Source organism: Larus michahellis, chromosome 1 (assembly GCF_964199755.1).
Source record: "Larus michahellis chromosome 1, bLarMic1.1, whole genome shotgun sequence".
NCBI lineage: Eukaryota > Metazoa > Chordata > Aves > Charadriiformes > Laridae > Larus > Larus michahellis.
Genome location: NC_133896.1, coordinates 73,232,321 through 73,257,405, shown reverse-complemented (window position 1 = coordinate 73,257,405; position 25,085 = coordinate 73,232,321). Strand labels below are relative to the sequence as shown.

Genomic DNA, 25,085 nt, shown 5'->3' with positions numbered 1-25,085 from the left:
GTCTTATCTGATACATATGCCTCCGCTCCTTGAGTTTTCTCTTCTGTTACACACTTAGACTTCGTCCTAGACAGGACGTTGTGTAAGTGAAGACTGTCATATTCCAATCTGCAAACAGGCTCTTCTGCTGGCTGCTAAAACTACTTATGATGTCAGTTACTTCAGCAATATTCATCTAAAATTAATGCCTTATAAATAATCAAGGAGTAATCTGCTTCCGTCTGTCAGGCTAACCCCAAAAAGAAAGAAGTGTAACGTTTTTGCGAGAGAAAAGAAATTAAGGATGACCTGACCTCGCAAGTATGCTTGCCAGACAGTTACGCACTCTTTCTTGCATGACCTATTTTTCCCTGCTCACACCGCAGAGACGTTTCAAACAAATGGCCAGTAATTTAGACTGCTTGAAACACGGAGGGTTGCCACCCAAACAAGACAGTCGGGCATCTTAGTGGCTTTGTCAGACTTCCAAAAGTTTTTAGTGACTTGTTATCTGTTTTCAAGTTGAAATAGAGCTCTATATATCTAGTCCATAAAGGACAATGTCAAACGTCATGCTTTTCCAGAAATTCGTGCACTGGGTATGGATCACGGCCTGATATTTTGTTGCGTATCACAGTGTGTGAATGGCCCGTGTGAAGAAGTACACAGAGTACATACGTCTAACACACGCAGTAAGCTTTCTTGGTGTTTTAGTTATAACACAAACTAACATAAGGAACAACTTATAAAGAAACTATTTAGAGCTTAAGTAAGCCTTCCTATAGCCTAAGCTCCAGTGCTGGAATACTTTTAACCTGCTTTTGAAAGATGCTCAAAACTATTGCCTATTAAATTCCCTTGAGATTTAAAGAACATCTGTTTCTCCTACTAGAATCCGGTTCTGTACCGGTTACGAAGATCTGCATCAGCCGCACTATGAACTATTTAATACCTGTGACTTTCAACCTTTTTGGTTTAAAAACTCCACAACCTTCTTTGTAGAGACAAAGACCAATGTATCATGATATAGTAGCCTATGTATAACAGGTTAACTTTTCTGAGGCACTTTTCAGACCCATTAAAAGTATTAATGGCCCCCTAGTAGAAAATCACTGAATTATACTATTGCGAGATATTTAAGGTCACTACAAGAAAAAGGCACAGAAATGGTCATCTTTTGCTAACTCACAGAAATCAAGAAGATAAGAGAAGGCTTGAGAGAGAAAGACAAAGGAAAATGGAAACAACACAAAAGATGAAGAGAAAAAAGAATAGAATAAATGTGTGCATATGGAAGACGAGGTGAAGGACTGGGTTTCTTCATGCTGGGGCTTATACGTCAAGAGACAACAACATGAAGCTGAAGGCTAGCAAATACGAAATAACACGGAAAAGGCATTGCTTGTGCTATTTCCATTGTCCAAATGTCAAACGCCTTCTGGGAAGCCGGGGGGTGGGGGGAGGAGGAGTAATAGCTGCATAAGCATCTTGTAACAGGTTCTTCCTAAAGGGGATTTCTTGAAAACTGCTAGGCTCTGATGCTAGCCCATATGGGCTCAGGGAAGTCGGAGAAAACGCTGGCTGCACTTTTTCCAGGCTATTTGCATATGTTCTTTAGTATGCAGAATGTCTCTGTATGTAATTGAATTGTTGTTTTTGCCTCTATTAATACATATGCAAATGAGTCACTACTGCAGCTGTGCTGTATTAATCATATGTGTGCTTCTGTCTGTCTGCCCTGCAGGCTCAGGGTCGGAGGGAGGGGGAAGAGGGAATTCAGTCTCTTTAACCTACAAGAAAACTCACTCATGCAGACAGAGGTCTGCTAGCAAACAGCAGGCCTGAGTTACAACTGGCTGGTCATTTTTCAGTCTTTTTCATTTTTCATAGATATGGATGGAATCTTAAAGTTATGCAGAAAGGACTGTTAATCTAGATAAAATGAATATGCTACCACTGCTAATTCTTCCCCCGGAGGGCTGGGGAGGGAGTTATAATCTGACAACCCACAGAGTAGCCATGATATTGTTTTACCATGTGTATTTACTGCCTGTAAATGTCCACTGTGCCTATGTTCAGACACTCAGGGTGCTCAATAAAATACAAAGCATTTATATAAAGTCTATCATAATGATCGTCTTTCGTAAATTGATTGGATTCCGATAAGATGATGTGATCAAGCTTTTCATTCGAATCTATTTTGATAGAATATATGGAGTTTACCTATAACATTGTATAAGATTACATCAAAGGCAAGTATGGGCTATTTAGATGCCAACTACAAAGCACATTCACCCTCCATGAACAAGATTTATTTGAGCTGATATGTTCTGTGCTTCATGCTTTTACAAAATCTATCACAATCTCTGGCTCTCAGCAGGTATCCGGAAAGTGAGGGCTAGTTGCATCCTGGTGTTGTGAGGCTTGCTTTTGAGTTAATTGGGAGGAACTTTGTTCACTTAAAAACTTAGGGACTGCTCAAAAATGCTTTTGGCAATCAATAGCCCCTCAACCCCACCTTACTTATACTGCTTAAATTCTTTTTAAATTTTAAATTTATTTTAAAATCATCACCAAGACTTCATAATAAATAAGAAATCTTGGAAAGTTCGAATTTTTGAAGACAACTTACCCCATACCCATAGAGAGCTTCACGCTGTTTGTATCATTGTAGCTTCACTTACGTGAAGAGTACTACGGCCCGTTTTTCTAGCTGAAGAACTGGACCTTGGTCTTCAATGATCTCTTTTAAAATGGCCATCTTAGCTACTCATTTGCAGAACAGGTGGCGAATATCTAATGGCCAACACATTCACTTACAAAGCCAGAAACAAGTGGCGGACAGAAGCAGGGAATACAGAATCTGTACGAACATAGCAATTTTAAAAACTATTTAAAAGGGCATCCAACAAAAATGTATACATATTATGTTATTACTTCCATTATTATCATTATTTGTGATGGCCATCAGAAACAACATTGCAATACACTGAGCTAATGACAGATGGACAACTGCCATCTTTTGGTTATGCTAATGAGAAATGTCGCTTTTCATGTACTTAGCTGTTTTTTTCCCCAGATGTGTGTGCTCACAGTGAAAAACTAATTCTACTTTTTTATGCTTAAGTGGATTGCATGAGTATTATAATATTGTAATTAAATTGTGCACTAATGATTCATTCCCTACAAATTAAGTCAGAGTCCTATTAATGAGAACAGGTAAAGCAGAAAAGCAAACAGTGAAAGGATACTGACTCTCAGTGTTGAAAAGCCAGCTTGGATGGTATTTAAGGGTAGACATTGCCCAGAAAATAGAAGGAATAACACTGCACCACTAAGAAATAGTTTACCTTCTTGTAGGCAAAGAATTGGTTATAGTAATATCCCAAAGAGGTCATGAATGAAGACTGCAGAGTAAATGAAAAATGGATAAAGTATTGCCATCTCTTGACTACACTCTGTAGAGGCAAGAATGGGCCATCGGGCTTTTCTTCTCAGTGAGAAATAATTCATATGTCTTTGCACTTCCGGTAAGCTGGCTACCCGATACAAGGAAAGAATCAGGCCTTCAGTATTCAGACGTATCACTACAGCGTCCACACAGTTTTTTCAGGGTCTTCTTTCACAGATTTGAGGTGTCGTAACACAGGAAGGCCAACTGCTTAATCTGGTCAAAAGTGGTTATGGCTACAGATTATAGTAAGAAATCAAAAAGAGATATGCCAAAAAAAAAATTAAATGTGCTTGACAATTAATGCACGAAAACACAGGGCCACCTCTTTAAGAGAGAGGAAGTTCTATCATCAGCATTATTTCAAATGAAACTTAAGATGATACTTCAGAGAAACACCTGAACTGGCAAGTAGAGAAACGTAGCTCATCCCTGTAATGGTGCAGAAGCCAAAAGGAAGTTAGTATGTAAGAAGAAAAATGCTAGCTGACTGGACAGGCAGTCCTCGTGCTTTATTTTTGTTTCATAGGCAACAGATGTTTTATGTAATACTCATATGACCATTGGAACAGTCTGTCTTCTGATCACTCACTGTATACTTGTTAAATAGTTCTATCCTTTCCGTTTCCTTCAAGTAACACAAACACGGAGACCACAGACGATTATGTGACCCATAAGATACCTAGAAGCAAGGGTTTCCAAAGGAAGATTTGTAATGAGTCAGACACCTAAATAACAGCAAGATGAACAACTCTGAGAATGGATTTAACTTTTTTCAGAATCTAGCCACTTATGTCAGTGTCTACATGTGGCCCAAATTCTTCTAAAAATGTGGTCCAGACTATGTATGCTAAATTCCATTGAAATTCAGTCGTTGGTATGCATCTTCCCACACCACCGAAAAGACTAAGTTTGTAGCAAGAAAAGAAATCAACCCAAGTACTTTACAAAGAAAGTGCAGATTAAAAAAAACTTGGCCAAATTATTTTTCCAGTTAATGTTTGAGGTCTAAATCTGCTCATCATCTTTGTACAAATCGCCAAAGAGAATCAACCAGGATTCTTCAAATGACCGGTCTTCAGAACTGAGACCCAGCTAAAATGCTTTTGCACTCGTATGCAGACATGAGGTTCTCTTGACCCGTACAGTGACAGTTTTGGTCATAATGTTGAACACAACCACTGATAATCATGATATCCTGTTTCACGCTAAGATGACGAGGGAAGAAAGTTTTAACATGGGCACTCAGAACTTTTTGGAGTGTTTTTCCAAGAGCAGATGTTTGTAGGAAGTCTGTATTACACCAGACTGCTGTACTGTTTTGACAGGACACAAAATGTCCCTGTAGTAACACTACATGGGCAGCTGTCATTGTACATCCAGCATTATCTTTCAGTATAGTTGAGGGTATATACAGCATTTGTATTACTGCCAATTAATCAGTCGTTGTCACTATTTGGTTATCAAACAAACAATCTGGGAAATCTGAACCATCCACACTCCCAATGGTGCAGATTCCTCTCAATTTTCAGATCAGGCAACCAGGTCCTTTGTTTCCTAATGCTTAGAAAGCACTCAGGAACTCTTTTTTCCTCAGAAAAGAAACCACCAGATACCATTTTACACTGGATTTGCTCAGACTTCTGGAAACATCTATTTCATACTAAGTATGCCCAAGATGACCAGTATTAGAATTATCACTTGTTTACTCTGTGTAAAACTTGTTACATGATACCTATACTTACAGCTTTGAATGCTCATCTTCAAGATGGAAGAATTTAATTGCCTCATCTGCTGAACCATATAGGAAAGCACGATGTTCATATAAGGCCTATAGCAATACCTTTGATTCATTAGCCTTATTCAGTAAAAGACAGTGACAAGGCTACGCTCAGTTTTGTTCTCGTTCGTTTGAAACAGAATCACCACGCTGCGTCACTCTTGAAGAGCAAGACCATATGAAGAGCAAGAGCAAGACCATTCATGGGGGAAAAACCAACATAAGAAACTCACGTGCTAACCAAGAGGGATTTTACTACAATGAGGGTGTATTTTAAAATTACATTTCACACGTTGTTTGGGACTGAATTTTCTCATTAACAGAGGAAAGCTGAAAATGTTTTTTTTTTCAAACGGCATTTATGTTATTAAACATAGGTATGAGTGAATATGCAGGGCTGATAGATAGCTCTTTATCAGAGGACAGGTTCAAGCATGCATCGTGTTAGTTCCCGCTTTTCCAACATGACCCCATCCATCGACTCCTTTCTCGACGTCTAACAATATAAGTTTTAGTCTCCATTCTTATTGAGTCATTAGTCTCTCTGTGGATACTGGAAATAAAGGCAATCATGTATGGCTAATTGTGGCGGATATCAGACGACGGGATCTGTATACTCCAGTATGGACTCAAAAGCAGGGAGAGAAATGGAGGGCTTCGGATTACGAACCCGCCAGTGGGAATCAACGGGGCATTTCAAAATGAGAGATTACATTGTCACTGACAAAGGGTATCTTTGCCACAGGAAAACAATCAGGTGTTAGCTGTTCTTCTATAAATATAGTTTGCATTTCGTTTACAAAAAAAAATAATCAATTTTGACAACGAAGGATAAAAATAGTACTTCCTGTTGATCTCACAGTACACTACTAAAGCCATGCCTGGACTTAAAATTCTCTGATGAAATAACAAAGACATGTTTATCACTATACAAACAAACAAGAAAAATTCCTTGGCTTTGTCTTCACTAAGATAACGTTGTGCACCAAATTCTGCTGGGAGCAACAAACTGAGTATTGTGTCAGGTTCTTTGATCTCCCTTGAAAACTACTGCTTTTAGTATACAAAGCCTGAAAAATGAGTGATAGGGAGGACAGAAAAAGAGGAAAAGAGGGAACATCATACTTTTCTGACCTTGACTGTCTGATGACCAGAGGAGAGAACGTTTGTAAGGTTTGTATTTATATGTAACATAGGGGAATGTCTGAAGTAAGAAGAGTTCCTCCTTGAAAGAGAATGCAATGGCTGCACATTCACTCATGACATTTAAAGGGGGTTTTGGACCAGTTATTTACAACAAACATCATGAATGTTTCTTCAAGACTGAAGAAACAGTCATCACTGAGCTAAAGTGGATTTGAACAGAGTTCGGAAGGCACAATCCTTCTAGGCTAGCAGCTACGCTAGATTCAGCTCCACTCCTGTTAGCGAGAGCTCATTCCGAGTACCACATCATAAAACCTTTCTCAAAGCACATCTAGCCTACCTGACTCTTTCAAATGGCACCAATTTCTATTAGACAGGTTGCGCCGATAGCTAAAAATCACTGTTAAGATGTGAAGAAAGACAACTGTATATTTTTTCCAGCATATACGTACCCTTAGAGATCAGGTCTGAAAAGATCTGAAGGAGTCTACAGACTTAGTAATTTGAACCTCTTCCGCTGACTGGCTGCCAAACTCTCCCATTAATTCCAGACTAAATAACATGTAGCAAAACAACATAGGTCAATTTGGTCAATACTTTCTTTTTAACATTCTCCTTTGCAGAGAAGAAAGCGGCCTTTTGAGTTTTTCAAATTTTTCACAACCTAAACTCATCTTAAGATATTTATGAAGTCAGTCACATTTGCACAAAGCCCACCTTTTTAAGGAAACTGTCATTGTGAAAAAGCCTATTGTAATCCGAATACTTCAGCCCACCACATGCAGAGATACAGCCCAAAGCTGGTCCTGAAATGAAAGCAAACCATCCTCCCAACTTATTGGAGCACTGATGCATTATTTTAGGACTAGCCTGAATGACCACAAAAATAAGGAGAATTACACTCAGACCTCTATTTCCTCATTGCCAGCTAGCTCCGTTTTTGGTTTTTCTTTTTTTCCCCCTATTTCTTCCATATGTCTGTTCATGTGTGTTTGGTTATTATAAGCACTTGATCAATACTGACGTTACTCCTCAAAATTCATTTCAGAGGGATGACTTTTATGGCTCCCATGATTCTTAAGCCGCCTACGGTATTTGTAACACAGAATCAGAAACTAACACACAGACAGTGTAGCTTTTCATACAAAGGCACAATAGGAATGAATGTATTAACCTCTGTGGTGCATGGAATGTGTCAGCTTACACACTGGCAGCTATTTCTGTGAAACTCAGCTAACTTCCGCTGGCTGTGTTAAAATAAAAAAAAAAAAAAAATTCCCCAGAACTATGTCCCACGCTCTCGTACGCTGGCCAAACAACTGAAATATCTGATGCTGTAGAGAGTCTACTTCACACTGATGCTGGCCAAACTGAGTTTGAGAATGCATTTTACGTGTACTGTTTATAAATGCTGAGCCTTTCCAAGCAGGTATAAAGCTCTGCCGTTCCATGTGACTTGGCAAATAATAATGAGTAGGGAGACGAATTAGCAATGGAGAGTATGGGATTTTTTTTGTTGTTGTTGTTTCTACAAAAGAGTGTCAATCTGGATTTTGCAGAACTAGAGATGATTTGGAGCTTGATTTCATTTTAGTCCCAAACTTCACCCAGCTTCATCCTACCAGCAAAGCATACATGGTACGTAACAAAATCTAAACTGCGGAGATGGACATCACATTTTCTTAATTCCAATGACTTTGCATTGTGGGGCTGGTCAGGAATACCTGTGGAACATCTGCACCATTATCATTAAGACCCAGGGACACCTCCTCCAAAATTTAGAACGATATTGGGAGTTTTGAATGAGGTACATCTGGCTACCAGGCCAACTCTTTAATGTAACTCAAAAAAAATTCTTTAGTATCTTTCCACCTGTTTTCTAATTGCCTATGTTAAATTACTATAATCGCTAATTATCTGCACTACAGCAGTGCCTAAAATGTGCTGGGTACCATAAAACACTGTAGGAGGGGCCAGTCATCGCTCTGAAGAGCTTACAGCCTAAAAGGACATAATCACGTTAAGCGACTTTTAAGCAGTTTAAAAGTGCTTGTCAGGACAGAGCTTTTCTGGCCGGCAGTGCCTTTCCTTTTGCTGGTTGACACCTAGCCAGCCTTCACAGCCCGCGTCACAACTGGCTCTATGGAAAAGACAAGCAAACGTACTGCTCTGCGGCAATTTAAAGTGCAAACCTAGAAGTAGTTAAACTGACAGCGAAGACACACAAGCGCCACAAAATTTCCCCCCCCCCGTGCTAAACGGAAAATGTACGATTTGACGATTATTTTGCCTCAGATGCAAATTTTACGGGAAGAGAACAGCCCAAACCCCCCACCCCCCCTCCCCGTTAATTGCATTGTGTTCAAATGGAAGAGAAAACTGGTTTTCATATTTACTTAACCTTTGGCTCTTCGGCATTGTTTTCGGACTTACCTGCAGTTGGAGTGGGCCTAAGCCTGGTGTTGCTGCGGCAGCAGCTGCCATGGTAGTTGGGATCAGCTGAACGGGGTAGGGGTCACCTAAGTAAGAGAATAATAGAGGCGTCAGCACCTTTTATCTACTCTCCACCTGCAAATTAAAGTCCTGCATTCACTCTTTCCAAAAGCCTTCTTTTGTGCGCCTTGTTGAGGCCTAATGAAAAGCTCTATTGTGCAGCCTTTTACTAACACTCTTTTCACAATTCTGGCTGAGAGAGGAATGTGAATAAAAGGCACAAGCAATTAAGGCGGAAACCTCATCCTTTTTCATGATGTATTTAGGGAAATGGAAAAAAAAAAAAGTGCACATTGATCAGAAGGCTGCACTTCAAAAAAAAAAAAAAGGGAAAGAAAGAAGATGGGGGTGGAGGAGAAGAAAAGGAAAACACTACAACCTTGATAAGATCACAGCATTAGAAGGGGACAAATTTACAAGCTTGTCCAGAATATGAAGTTAACCAAACTCTGATCACTGTTAGTAAACTGAGCCTCACACAGATCAGAAATGGCAATCCCTTGACTACTGTGTTTTCTTGTAGGTGAGAAAAAAAAATCTTGCTTTAGTTTCAGGGTTTGATCCTACAACAGGAAAAAGCATGTGAAGCTAAGTAAATCAGATACAAGCCTCCAAAATCCCCGCGCCAGCTCCACTTCATGACTTGTGACTCTATTTTGCTTCTGAGCGAAAACTACTTCAGTTTTAGTAAGAACTGCATTGTGCTGAATGAGATAAAGGGACCCAGTAAAGGTTTAAGAAAAAGTTGCAGGCATTTATAAGGGAAAATCCCCTGAGACGGCAAAAATCAAGACAGAGACAGGCATGTTTTAATGTTATGGAGCACTCACTTTCAATCACTCCTTACATATATGATTTGTTAAAATAAACTTCATACTAGCCCTTCAGCAAAATTATTAAGAAAACTGGTAAAAATAATAAAAAATGTTACATGCATTATATTGCTTCTCCGAATGATAAAATGTTTAAGCACTTTCCACTCAAATAAGGATCACCAGAGCATTTCTGTATGTCCCTACGTTCTGGTAGCATGCATAATTTCTGTAGCATTAAAACAGTCGCTTGAAATGAGACTATGGAAAAGGCAGAACACTCTACCAGGTAAAGCTACCTAAACGTTCCTGTATATTTCATTAGAGAGGTAGATTAAAAGTTTTCCTCCTTTATTGTGCTTTTTTGAGTGAACTGGGGAAAAAACCCCAAAACCAAACAAATTAAGAAGGCAATGCAGGCTGGTCTATTAGTTATTATTGAATTAGAGTTTATGATGGTATCAAGCCTAAACTACAGGAAACAGAAAACAAAGGGAAATAAATTTATCTCATGTTTTTGAAATCTTAGAAATAAGCTGTGTTGGTGTCTACATGTTCAGGAAAACTGATAATGTTTATTTTTCCCTTTTAAAATGCAACCTTCTTTACAGAGATTTTTTCCTTCAAGCACTTTGATCTCCTGTTGAGAATTAAATACCGTAACTTCTAGAAATGGAGGGCCAGAAAAAAACTGGGCTGGCAAAGCATCTTAACAGATATTTCACTTCAGTAAGCATGCCTGCTTATATTTAAGAACATCTTAAATAATGCTTTGCTGACTGAAGCCTCACAGTCTTTCAAGGCTGGCCAGCCAAGTAATAGGAATCCCAAGGTCCACCCAGGCATCCCCATTCACAAATGTCTTTGCACCAGCACCAGGCCACAACTCCTCTATCTTCTCCATTGTCAGTGTGCAACAGATTTCCTGACTTGCTTGGATTTTATTTCCCCCAGAGGATGCCATTGTTTCACATTTCCCCATTTTCCTTTGCTTTAACTGAGGCATCCACTTTCTGTTTCATATCACAGACCAAATGAAACGTTTCTCTGACCTGAAGTTTTCTGGGGAGTTATCCTATGACCCAAACAATGGGCCTTACACATATGAAGACACTGAGAAGAAAGAGACGATGGTTGAAGACTCAGGGTCAATGGTGTTTAGCTGCTTCCACACCACTAGGAGCTCAAAGTCTAATCCCAGTATCATTCTGAAAGAGACCTCCCAGGAAGAGGGCATTTTGTTCAAGAACTAGCTATGAAATAATATAAAATTATTAATTTCTCAACTGCAAAGAAAAGAACAAGGGAAAAGTTTCTCCCTAGCCTGTTGATTTTACAGCCCATTAAAATTTTTAGCTACGAATTATTTGTATTAAAACATACATATTAGTGTATATAATGAGATAACGCATATTCCATGCATTGTCCCACATTCCTCTTCTCTCCACGTATATGTATAAGCCTCAGCCCATCTTCCCACAACCTCATGCTAATTCATAAATCCCACTATTCTCACGTCCCTAAACAGCCAAGCAGATTCTCATACCCTCATCTGTCATGGTAATTCCTATCTTTTATGGTTCATTCGGTAGCTATATCAAGGAGATGCTTCTGAGAGAAGCCCATGCTGAAGTCCCCATAGCCACGCGCATGGTCACAACCACTGGCTTTGGCGGTGTAGGTAATGCCTCTGGGACTCTTTAGGAGTCCATGCTAGACAGCAACTACTACATCAATACATGCTAGTGTAGGTTTTCAGAATTCTAAGGAAAAAACTCAAATTCATCCTAAAACCAGATTATAGCTGCGCAGAGCTAGGCTCTCCTGTTTACCAGCTTGGTTTTTTGATAGTTCACTCTTTGAAGGGTTTTACCTTTTTCCAGTGCTCCAAAATATTTTTAAGAAACAAAACCAACAAACAAATCTGAAAGGCTTCTGTAACCTATTATGAATCTTTGCATCGTTACGCTTTGGTAATACCCTCTGCTATCCTGTGCTTATCTTAGAGAGGCTTAGCAATTCTTTTTATGAAGAAACGTACATCCTGCCTGTGCTGCAATTCTTTCACAAGTGCGACTCGTACACAGCACATCCACATTACATCTCCCACGGTACGGACACAGTAGCAGCGAAGAAGCTGGAGGAAGGTACAATAACGAGCAGAGACACCACCGGGGTTTGCCCCAGTACAAATGTCTAACAAAAGATCGTCTCTGTCTGGAGGAGCTTAACGTCCACAGGAGACAAAACAGAAAAGAGCGGGGAATATCCTCAAACGCTGTGCCGTGCCCTGGGTCACACAACAGGCTGGTGGAAGAGCCAAGATGAAAACTCACAGACAACTCTTCAGACAGTGCCCTTCCCAGGAAAGGATCCAGGCCCTGTATCAATGAGGAGGCCAAGCATTATATACTCACATCGCATAGTGCAGGAGCAGCTGCCACCCCTCACAATACTAACAAAGGCCTTAAGTCTCCTCTGATGAACACGGACCTGCTCACTCTTTGCTGTTACTCTAGAACACGATACCTCTTTCTACTGTCCTTAAATTTATTCCCCAGTCAGACTGAAGGTTTTGCCTGAGCAGTTTTAGTAATTCTGAAGTCTGGGAAATGCATGTCTTAACTATTTCATTACTTCTTCAGTAAATATCTTATTTTTAGATGTAAAAAGTCGCTACATTTTTTCCCAAGCTCTGGGAACATTTCAGGAATGTGAGGCAAGATATACAGTTATTAGAAATAGATATTTCCCAAGCCATTCCTGGTAAATTCTCAAACAACTATATTACATTTCAATTCACAAAATTCACTGTTAACCTACTAATGCATGCAGGCAGAACTGTACCTCCCTGCATCTTTCAGCTACCAAAAGAAACATTTTGCGCATTCCTTTCATGTTCCAAGCTGTCTCCCATTATGAGCGGACTTTTCTTATAAACAAAGTATCAGAGAGAAGTTTTGTTGGTGGTGGTGGTTTTTTTTAGTACACTACATGGTAAAATCTGGAGCAGGTCAACAGCTGGAATGTTTAATTGCAAGAACAAGGTAAAAATTATTTCCTTAGCTGATGTATTCTTTTCTAATATATAATTATTTCCCGGCTACCTGGTGACATCACTCTGAAGAACAGAATTATTCAAGACTGACTACATGAAAAGAGCCCAGAAGGAAGGATATACGGGTGATACAGCACCTAAAGAAGTGAATGGGGTATGTCAGCCCGGGGGAGCTGATGGGGTATGTCAGAGGTGTTGGTGCACGCTGTGAGCAAAGGAGAACACCAGTGGTTCAGGGAAGAAAGAAGGCAAGGCTGAACCCTCAGTTCTCTGCCAATTCTTTATTTCTCTCCCCTTCTTTTGGTCCGTCTTCCACAGACATACCCAGAACCTCGTTCCTGATAATTTATGCACTGCAACTTCTTTCAATTTCAAATCACACCTTCATGCTTGCCCAAAATAATCTCCCAAGATCTTGCTTACAAGAGGATTTTTCATGAAGTACATTCACTTTTAAACCGCTCTTTCCACGAATTCTCCCTATCGTCCTCCACCAAAAACACTTTCCTGTGAAAGTTAAGTTGTGGTACAAAGCCAACAGGACATCCTGTCCCAAAACGCAAAATAACAACCCCGTGCTTAGGAACTGGATTTTCAACTGACTAGCTACCAAGCTCACGGACACTACATGATTATATACTTGTGGAAATGCAACAAACCACTGATATGTTTTGCAAAATTTTATCAGACGAGTTTAATAAGTTAAAAAACATTAAGACTTTTTTTAAAAGAGAAAAGAAAGCATAGGAGCTAACGTTATGTGTGTTGCACCATTCACCTAAACTCATAAGATGGTTTTTGTATTCCTTTTTCTGTCACTCATCTCATTTATTCTCCTTCATGGTGTAATCCCCGCCAGTGTCTTGTCTTGTCTCCTGACAGGCTGCAAGCTCTTCAGAGCAGGCACAATTGTCTTACTTGCTATATAAATCAAGCTACACGCTAATGTTAAATTATAATGTTTTGACAGGATTTTTAAGTTGAACCTGATTATATGAAACAATAGAACTCTCTGATTTTTTTCCTGAACTTTTCTTCTTTAAATAAAAAGGATACCAGAAGAAGAGAAGTAGAGGTTTTATTTCCTATGATTTTTTTTTAAACTTACTGTTTTCCTCCTACCTGTCGTTCAGGGAGAGCAAGTGAAAAAAGTTGGAGGTCATGAAAGGAGAAGAAAAAAAGCAAACAGTGTGAAGCATATAAAGAGTAAGAAACAAAACCAAATTCTTAAATTATGATTTCCAAAAACAGAATGCTACACTAAATTCCATAAAAAATACCGGAATAAACATTTCCTTATAGTAGATTCTGTTGAATGAAAAGGAATTCTACTTTATCTTCCCCCCATTTTTGACAAGCTCTAGAAAAAGACACAATTATTTTACACTCAATTTATCACTTAAGTATATTTATAATGGATAATCACAGCTGATGGCTAACTGACAGGTAAGCTACTGCATCTCTTCTCACTGCTCATTCATTCTCATCCTCATCACCACTTTCCTTTCACTTTTTTTGGTGCGATGGTGGACACCTAGTAAGAATATCGGGAGGCTGTGAAAGACATAAGCAGTGTTCCCCATCTCTAGGAATTAGGGATTTAGACAAACGAGAAAAAGAGTATAAAGAAGACACCACCAGTGGCTTCCAAAAAGAAATCCAAACTGGTTCCTTGATTTTCTTTGAGGATAGTTTGGGACAGCACTGACCAAGAGCTGCCTACAGGGGATTAGCCTATTTTGTATTTTAGAGAAACAATTCAGTCTACAGAAGGGATGGCTCTGGAGGGACCTAAAAGCAGCCTTCCAATTCCTCTGAGGAGGCGATCAACAAGACAGGGCCAGGCTCCTCATGGCAGTGTTTGGTTGGAAGATAAGAGCCAATGGACATAAAGTGAATCAAGAGAGGATCAGATCTTCCCCATGAGGACAGTCAGACGTTGAAATGTGAGAGCCAGGCTGTCACAACAGGTTGTGCAGTCTCTGTCCTTGGAGGTTTTCAAGCCCTGACTGAATAAAGCCCCGAGTAACCTGGTCTTACCTCCTAGATGACCCTGCTTGGAGGAAAAGGTTGGACTACAGATCTTCTGAGATCCCTTCCAACCAGAATAACCCCATGATTTCAGGATGCCTTTTTTTTTTTTTTTAGATATATATACACCTGTTGAATAAATGACAGTTACTCAAAAGCTCTGAAACCAAGGAAAGCCAATATATTTCCAGAGAGGTTTGTACCCGCTCATGAACTGAAAAACTGGGACTTTCACTGGGTTGCCCAACTATGGATAATAGTGCCATAACACCAGACAACTTTTATGGCCTAGAAACTGAGCTGAAACTCGCAGCCTATTTTCACAGGACCCCATTATTTTGCTTGTCTATTTTGTTTTTATGAGCATTATTGCGAGAAGCCACACACAGATCAGGGGCTAAGGGATTCTTTCAGTTAGAAATAGTCTTTGGTTGTGTTGTTATTTTTTGCAGTCTCGATGCCTTCCATTGCATTTGCAGCATTACAGAAGTGACACATTCTCATGTATGCTAAAAGGCAAAGTTGTTACCAAAAATTCCTCCTTCTTGCTGTTTCTATCCACAATGCTATTACTCTTTTCTTATCCTGGGGGGAACATGAGGGTTTAGTCATATGCTCATTCTTTTCCAAGGCATAAACAGTAGCCCTGAAAGATGACTAGCATCTTTATAAAGAAGCTACAGTATGTGGTCCTCACAACACATGGTTCGTATTTTTGTCACTCTGATAAAAGCATAGCAATGTCAATTTTTTTTCTTGTGATTTGGTGATTGTCAATGACCTGTATGTCAGCTGATACAGCTGACACAGTTAAATCAGAAATTAGCGCTCAGTCTCTTTAGAAGCCAGACACATGGACACTGAGCACCAGAAAAATTATAAGACGGTCCACATGATACCCCATTAAACAATGAAACATGTGACTGGCTAAAAAACAGAGATACATCAGCAAATTTCCCTGAGGAAGTTTATGGTATTTAACTCCTAAACATTAATTTTATTGTACTGTACGAGGAACCAATTAACTGAGAGTTTCATTTTTATCGGACATCAGAATTATTGTTCAGAATACAGATGAACAGGAAATTCAGCATATTTTAATTTTATTAGGCTTGGCTTGTTCATCTCACACATTTTTGCCGATTTTAAAAGGTAATTAGATATTTCATCAATAACTTTGTGTGCATCATTTTATTTAGAACACTTCCAGCAGCAACGAGCTGATATGTAAGACACATACAATGTACCTATTGTATATTCAGATTTCCCCCCCCCCCCCCAATTGGATATGGTTGAAATAGCGATTAAAGTGCTTTCAGAAAACCTCATGTTGATGACATCTGACTGGGAACACAATACGATTTGTTACAACAAATTATCCACAGGGGAGAGGAGGAATGGGCGAAGAAAAACAATTCTTGTTTCCAAAATTTGGCACATTTCCATAAAAATAAAATAGGTATCAGCAAATCAAAGGCTACCTAGAAGCATTCCTGAGAATTTAGGAACAACCTGGAAAATATTTCTGGGGCAAAACCCACTTCTAGAAATACAGACTTAATAACTGTTGTTTCCTGAGAAAAGAAAACAAATCCTAAAAATCTCTGTATAATTCAATTTCTTGTACACCTTCAGTTTAGAAAATGAAGTATGTTGTTCTTCATCATCCAGAGAAGCAACTATTTGGAAGTCAACAGCCACAATCATACCGAAAAAGCTCAGGACCGACACAACACACCCCACTGCCCTAAGCGGCTAGTCAACATTTCACTTCCTTTTTGTCGCCATCATCAGATGCTTAAAGAAGCGATGGAGTGCATTTTCCAAAATGAATCTTACTTAGCACCATTGATTGGGGAGAGGCCGTCTTCTTCACAGAGTTTGGGCTATTCTGTGTCTTTTAGTGGAAAGTTAATGGTAACTGCTGCAAATGCAGAACCACAGAGGAAGCGCAGGGAAGCGTTCTGCCCTGGTGCATTCTGCTCCTCACAGTTGTTGAAGAATACCCGATCTACCACTGTTCTCAGCCTAACTCCTTCTGCCTTTTCTGCAAATAGCTCCCTAGAAGCAGCCCCTTTTGCTTTCCCAAATCTTTATTTCATTCCCTTTATTATCTCTTATGCAGGAGAGACAACCGTGCCTTAATATTCCACATAAAAATCGATATGTGCATTAACCAAAGGATGACACTACCTACGACTAAAGAGCAGCCTCCTCTGAGGTGGAACTAGGCACAACACAAAACTTATCTTCTATCACTTACGCTGTTTTTATACTTTCAAAGCACTTCACAAATATTAATTAGCTCTGAATAAATTCTAATTATTTCTAAGAGTGGCCCTAGCAGATCTGTATCATCTGGTGTGAAATCTGACTTCAGTGCAGTCACCAGCAACAGCTCCTCAGACCTCAGCAGAGCTCACATTTCAATCGCCATTGCGAAAATGCTGGGAGTCGTATATTATCTAGCAAGTATCACAAGTGAAGCTGAACCAGTAATAGCAGTAGTAACAAACAATAGGGTTAAAGAATGCTGGCTGACGATAAAAGGAGAAGGGTTAAATGGCCTGACCCTATCTGCATAGCCTAAATGTGGGAGAAGCTTTGCCACAGTTTGGGAAATGCAGTAATCGGGCTCTGTTTGGTTTCAACGTCAGCCGAAATGGAAGGAGCTCACCTGCCGCTAAAACCAATGAATATACTTAGGGCACTGGGGTTAAGTGCTACCATCTGCTTGTGCCACTGGTCACCTAGTTAACATCTCACTTTGAAACATCAACTCGTTATAAAGAGATTTGCATTATACATCTATATGTAAATATACATAATACTACATATTATGTATATAATAAAATACATATAAAGAGGTTTGCACAAAAATCCAAATACTTAAACTCCAAATGGCACACAGTGAAAGGATAACCAGGTACGTAGCAATTAAGTAAGTAACCAGTATTTTTCTTGTTAATTGTGGACACTGTAGTCCATCACATACTGCCAGCTTATTTTTCTCATATGAAATAAATGCTTTGGTTGTAAAGAATAGTATTAAATATTTTACACACCATGCAATTATATCTAGGTACGGAGGTTAAAAATCAACTGGAACAATAGATTATGAATCTTTTTCTCAAATAGAAATGTAATGCTAATAGAAGTTCCTCCCTTCTTCTCTGCCAACTTTACCACCACACAATATGCCATAGAGAAAAAAGGGGAAGTGTCAACTTGTGTAAATTGTCCCTTATGTAATGCAAACCATCTGTTTAAAAAACAAAACAAAATGAAAAATCAAGCCACTCCCAAGCATGATCTGCTATGGAGAAAAAGAAAGAAAAGGAAATTTACTACATCGAATTGGAAGCCAAAGACCATGACCTGCCGTGTAACCATGGAAAAAATATTTACCCCTCTCCTCCCTGTATTTACCCAATTTTGCAAAATATTTGGAGAAGTATAAGTGAATAATTTGCTCTGCACATATTAGAGATTGATATTGTTGTATTCTTTTGAGCATTTCAGCTGTCTAGAATGTTTCCAATCGGGCAGAGAAACCTCCTTGTCTTCGACAACAGACAGAATAGCACTCACACAGTGATGGCACCAGGGATGTCTGAAGGTCCCTGAGTCTAAAACCTGGCAAAGCATAGGGGGATAAAGCATCGGTATACTCTTGCCCGTACTTATACTCTTCTTTAGGTACCTGCCATGAAAGGAATCTTAACAGACCTCGTTATGAACCGTTATGACTATTTTTGTTATCTTCAGTCAAATACTCAGAAAAGGAAGTATGCGTAGAGAAATCAGTACTCTTCCATTCCACAGCCTCTCTCTGGATAAGTCATTAGACCATTGGGAAGCGCTGGATGAGGAATCCTACTACACACACTCTCTGAAACCACTGGGAGACATACATTTGACCCTCTGTTGCTCTAACATGGACAGGTGAATCAGAAAGCACTGAATAAGTTAGTTTGGTTTCATTATCTAAGCTGACTGAAAGAAAAATCGCAGTATAACTAGGTATTCATCATTTTTTCTCTTTCACTGACCTCGAGGCTTGATCACGCATTCTCTTCCAGCTGCAGCTGTGCTGGCTGAAGAGGCCACCATCTCCAATCACAGCCCCCTGCCAAAGGTTACCACTGTGACCAAGCTGCTTGTTTAATCACTTCCCAAGATGTTTCCATTAAAACGAGCCAGCTTAGTTTAAGCAATTTTAACAGAAAGTCCTTGCTATCCCAGCCTGGATGGAAGCAAGTTAGGGAGTGCTTAAGCAAGAAGCTTGGCCAGTACGTTAGAAGTTAGAGGCACAGAGATGAGCAACTGGAAGCAGTTATCTCTTCAGCTACTTGGCCGGCAGACAGAAGGTGGCAAGTAACCCAGCCGTGAGGAGTGACCGACAGCACAACCGACTAGAGATCGGCAGCGCTTTAGATGACACGCTGCTGAATTCGAGATACACTTGGAGATCTGACTTTTCAAAGGGGCAAGGCATGTAACAGTGTAAATGTCCCTTTGAAGGTGTCCCCCAGCTGGATACCCATCATCAAGGTACTCAGTATCATTAATTAGTTTTGAAAATGCTGGTTGTCACAAGGTTGTCACAACAACTCCCTTTTCCTTCTCCCCCAAATTTTCACATCTCCCTTTTATTAAGAAACAGTATATGAAAATGTTTATAGTTCTTTGCTATTTGTGACTGGGAATTAAATTGTCCCATGGAGATTTTTTATTGTTCCTATGTGCAGTAGTTAATGCTACTTAATAACAGAATCATCCCTAGAGAATTCCTGCCCACCAACCATACAAACTAATTCTGAAAATCTATCAGCCCAGGAAAAAAGGCAGGTTTTCCAAAAGGACTGAGAAGATGCAGAAGTGGGGTTCCACTTTCATGAGGTACCTAAGCCAAATTTAAAACATACAATGGCAGTCAGGTAAAGATGCTGGTAGTTGGATCTTCAGAATGTCATAGGAAGGCCTTGCATGCAAAAGCAAACTCAGTGAAAGCTAGGCATTTAACGCGCTGAGCAAATGAGTCTCCCGTACATTCTCTGCTGCAGTGCTATCCTGGTACTCACCGTAGCTCAGTTCAAGCTAGCACAGGTGACTGTACTACAGTTTACTGGACAAATATTTGCTAAATATCCCTGAGACTTAGATCCTAGTGCCTTTGTCACTCTTTAAATGAAGATTTAGTCTCCTAAATAACTCAGGTGCTTTAGAAAATTTTATCCAAAGCTCTTTGGTTTACAATCTACTATATCTTTGCCAAGAGGACCGATACACAGAAGGGCAAGCAGAAAAGTGGGAGAAATATGTCTTAATGGCCTGTCAAAAACATTACTTGATAGGAACATGTTATAGCTTTAAGGCAGCTATGTTTTTCATTGCTACAAGCTTTCTAGGTGTAGCTAAACCCGTGTATGCTTTTTTGTTTACACTAAACTGTGAGTGAAAAGAAAAAATCCTTTGGACTACTTATCACTTTTCCTCAGCTTCTCAGTCAAATTCAGTCATACATGCCAGGGAATCACCAAACACAGAGCTGTCTTTTTCCACTGGCTTCTGCTCAGTCCTAGACCTTGGCATGCTGTTAATTCCAGGCCTTACTGCCAGGAGCAGCAGCAACTTTGCTCTTTTTTCCTTTTCCATTTTCAAGGTTACACAAACATGCGACATCATATGTACATCATGGATGTGAGGAACTATAGGACTGTCTTACGGTTGATGTACACGCAGTAAAAAGAAGGGAAAAAACTAACCTCAACTCTTTCTATCCAAAGCAGACTTCATTGACATGGAACTAATTTAATCTGCCAGATCTATCTAACGGGGTGCTTTCCTGACCTTTCCCAGGTCTACATTTAGGGTAGCATTCATATTGAGTGTGGCTTTCAGTTAAACATTCTGTAATGTGAATCACTGCTTCTCCCATTTGAGAGAGACTGCGTGTGAAATCACTGGACGAGCCTATGCTTTGGCACTGCAGCTGCTGAGGGACGTGAAGTGTTTTGAACAGTAATTTTCAGTAGTGGTCCCAGTCCGTAAAATATTAGGAAAAGGGATTAGTGGCCAAAGAAACTCAAGTTTGCATTCAAGTACTGTACCTACAATGTCACAGAAACAGAAAGAAATCTGAAATTGTGGGCTAAGCCAGTTTAACTAAAAGAATCTTTTAATGTTCTAATTTTATGAAACTGCTGCAGTGGCAAGTGCTGAGTAACTCAAAACAACTGACGAATTCATGAGTTAGTCAATGATACAGATGGATACACTGACATGGACATAATAAAGCTAAATATCCATGCTAGAGACAGAGAACGGTAGAACAAGCAAGTCCTAGATAACTCAGTAGGAAACCGATGTCAGAAGAGTTACACCAGCACAAATGCATGAAAACAAGCCTATGAAATTCTTGCTGTAGCTAAGACTATTCATGGAAATGGAGTTCCTCAATTATTCTTTAACTTGTATTTATTATCATCCTGTTGACAGGAACACGAAATCCTATAGAAGGCTTAAATAAAATTTCAAAAAAAAATCTGGGAAGCGCAGAGAACAATACAAATCTTTCAAAGATTAAAAAAGTAGATGCTGTATTTTTTAGTGTTAGGATCTCGTAAATACACTCATAGTTTGTATTAGTCCATCAAACTGAAAGGCATATGCTATCTTTGATCTCTGTGCAGAACCCCCGTTGAGATTAATGTGAAGAAAGAGACTAGAATAGGCCCTCGGTTCACAAATAGTAAGCAGGCTGCTTCAGGAAAAAAACATATTTTCTCACAACAGTGTTGAAATTTATTGGGAAGTTTCAAATAGCTTCTCTTCAGATGTATGTATGTGTGGTCATGAGCATGTTCGCTTGTCAGAGAGATCTGTCAGAAAGAAGGTGCCCAAATCTACTTGTGTGAAATGTTTTGCAGTTACGTTGAAACACATACTTCATCTCTGACAATCTTTTCTCATACGATAGCGACTAATTCTCTTATTTTACACTCATCTGTGCAAGTTAATGGCTTTGTCCATCAGGCGAGAGAGGTGATACTTTTATACAGATTGGCATGAAATTGTGCCCTATACCCACTTCCAGCTAAAAAAATCTACAGGACTTACTGCATCCCGCTTTGTAGCTGAAACCAGGAGGAAGAAGGAATCCTTGCTGTGCAGCTGCTGCTAGGGTTCGTTGGTCTGGAGGGAATACGGGAATCATTAATGGAGGCAGCTGACCCTGGACCTGCTGAACAGGAGAGGGAAAATCAAACGTGGAATTTTTTCTGGGGAAAATGCCTGCTTACATGCTTTCTCTTCTGATCTGAGAGGTCAGGTTTGATTATGCTCCTCCATAATGGGGTGTTCCCGTAGCATCAACTATCCAGCCTCGTCTTAATTACCAAAGGACTTTACATGAATTACATTAATCCAAAATAAATCAAAAGATTCCACTAACGCAGCACTATATCCCGATCAATTATACACCACCCCCCCCCCAGTCCATAACGTCTCACTTCTCTTTGACTGCAGGGTGCATTTTTCTTCTCTTTTATTGCACTGGGTAACAATATCTCTGTCTCAGACAGTAGCTTTCACCCTGACTGAGCCCAAACACAAAGATAGACACAATGTGTGCGTAAGTAGCGTACAGCATAGTCACTATTATTCTTCTGCCCGTATACATGCACTTATTCATACATGTGAAGAAGTCTCTGGGACGGTAAGAAAAAAAGCGGAGACACTTTATTCACAAATAAAACGCAGCTATGTCTGAAGCTTTAGCTGTTCAACTTTGCACAGCAACTGTACACAACCATGCAAGCCAGGAAATGGAAAATATTATATTGTAAATGGATACTGCAGGGGACTTAAGACATGCAGAAATTAGTCATCAAAACTGGAAGGTGGCCCTGGCACAACATCTAATGCTATTGCCTTTACCCAGTTCTGTCAGGGTTTTAATTACTAGAAATGGACAACATCTTCATATTTCACAGAGGTGAGAAACGAGAAGTTTGCTAGATTAAAATGTTAAATGGTTGGTTTTAATCAAAAAAACCCACTGTACTGACCAGATCAGTCAGTAATGGGAGACTTACTCATTTTTTGAGAGGCCACCTAGATTTTTAATGGCACTGTAAAGCTGAGGCATCAGAAGTAGGTATGTTATGAAAGACTAAAATTTAGTTTGTGGTCGGTCCATAGCCTTAAGGAACAAAGAGAATTAGGGTGTTGATAGACAACCTTTTTTGGCCAGAGGCGTAACAAGGTGTTACTCCCTTCACTATTGCCTGCATAGCAGAAACTGGCAAAAGAAAACCTGTGCAAGCTCCTTGGCTGCCACAGTTCTGACTACACTATCTTCACTTAGTTTTATTTTAATTTAATCCCCTGAAGACGCAGAAGATGCCTCGGTTCACCCAACACCCTTAGAAGGCAGAAGAGTGATACAAAATTTGGGATGGTAACCCCTTAATTTATGCCAAGGCCTGTCTATACCTGTGAGTGTGCTGACTGCATCTTTATAGGGTGAAACGATTCACAAGGATGCAGTTCAAGAGTGTCGCTGATGGGAATTCTTGCACTGGGAGATTAAGATCGGGACTGAAGCTAGAGTAGATGCGGCTCCATTCACTGAACTCACTCAGTCCATTTTTTGTTACTTCAGTATTCTCCTTTCTATCCTTATCCTGTTAACTAGAAGACGTATGTACTTTTAACTGGATTGCCGGAGAAAAAAATGTGATTTCTTTTCTATCCCCGCTCAGTCACCCTAGAACTGTCTAATGTCTGCCTCTTCTTCATGTGTTTATTTTTTGTTTGTTTTGTTTGGGGTTTTTTTTTTTTTTTTAAGACAAAGACAAAGTAACTGTATTCTTTTAGAACAAAAATGAACAGCCGTGTGGAATTTTTGCATAGTACTCTTCTTCGGCAAAAAGCCACAGAACTTTTTTTTAAATGGTTTCCAAGGATGAAAGTGACTTTGCCAAGCAAAGAAGCTTCAAAACAGGACTCAAAAACACTAATAGAAAGACAGATGGTTCTACTAAGAGCTTTGCTGCCAAAAAAAATGTTAAAAAAAAAGTGAAAAAAATGGAGTGATGTTATTGAAGCTGACTGCAAAGTTCTCTGATGACTGCAAATACTCTTGTCCCACTGCAAGTGTTAACTCTGCCTCCAGGGCTAATATAACTAAAGCACCACACACACACAAATTGTCATTGCCAAGCCCACAATGTAGCACAAGTCTGCGCTTGATTCCAAGTGACTGCCAAACACACGAGCAAAACACCACACTGAAAAATTCCCATTTAGGAAAACATTTACCAGGAAAATGCCCTTTCTTCTTAAATCTGACTGCTGCGTTTCATTTTTTCAAATCGCTGCTCCTCTTTATCTCTCCAAGGGGCCTTATACCCACTAATTTCAAATGACACAACCCCGGTTGTGTTAAGGAGGCAAGAACTATAGAGTGATGAGGATGGTTTGCATGGATACAGAAATAACGCAGTCAAAACAATGTGATTTTCCTTCCAGAATGGAATGTATGTAGCACCACTCAAACAGCTACACTTCATTTTCTCCCAAATACAAATAAGTGCAAACATTAGTTTATTTTAATCCGATTACCTGACACAATAAAATGCAAATTATGGACTCCTCATTTTTATGGCTCATTTAACTACTACATCTTAACTTTTGTTATTTTTATTATTATTACCTAGAATTGCTAGGATACAACTGTTTCAAGTGGCACAGAATACAGGCCCTCCTTCTGAGTTTAACAGGAAGGGTATTTTCCTCTTTTTTTTTTAATAGCTATTACTATGTCAGTTACATCTCTCACAAATGTTTTTTGTTATATAGTTTACATACTTTCCAATGCCTTCTCAACGGTAGCTTTTTGATACTGCATTTCTAATTTGAATGTAACAGACTGCATATCAGAGCTTTTTTCCAGGCCTTTCAATTTGGGCGGCTAATGGACAGACCTATGACCATAAAAAGAAATACATCTTTAACAACCTAAAAAATGTATATAGCTGTCAAGATTCTCCACTTGCCGTCTCCCTACACAATTATGTCTTCTTAGTTGTAATTTCCTAAAGGTAAAGACTGTAGTTTAAATTCTCACAAAAATCACAATGGATTCAATGGGCTACAATTTCACTTTTTAACTTCTTATCTATTTTACGATATTAGTCTGGATGATACTGACACAATCTTCCAAGGGCCTGTTTTTCCACTACCCGTACTATCGCCACGATGTCAACTGATCACACGGTTCCCTGATCTTTCTTTTAATTTGAATGCTATCACCACATACGAGATTGA

General features: G+C 39.5%; 1 protein-coding gene across 34 annotated transcripts in view; it reads right to left on the bottom strand.

Annotated features, from left to right (window-relative positions):
• Positions 1-25,085, bottom strand: part of SOX5 (SRY-box transcription factor 5) — a 656,593-nt gene that overhangs the window by 81,252 nt on the left and 550,256 nt on the right. For 18 of the 34 annotated variants that reach the window (XM_074586286.1, XM_074586333.1, XM_074586374.1 and 15 more), the window contains 2 exons: positions 21,873-21,993; positions 8,790-8,875 (listed from right to left, as the gene is read on the bottom strand). In XM_074586286.1, coding sequence (XP_074442387.1) covers positions 8,790-8,875; positions 21,873-21,993 — 207 coding nt within the window. Of the gene's footprint in view, positions 1-8,789; positions 8,876-21,872; positions 21,997-25,085 lie in introns of all 34 variants that reach the window. The other 16 variants (XM_074586204.1, XM_074586316.1, XM_074586249.1 and 13 more) reach the window with 1 other exon arrangement.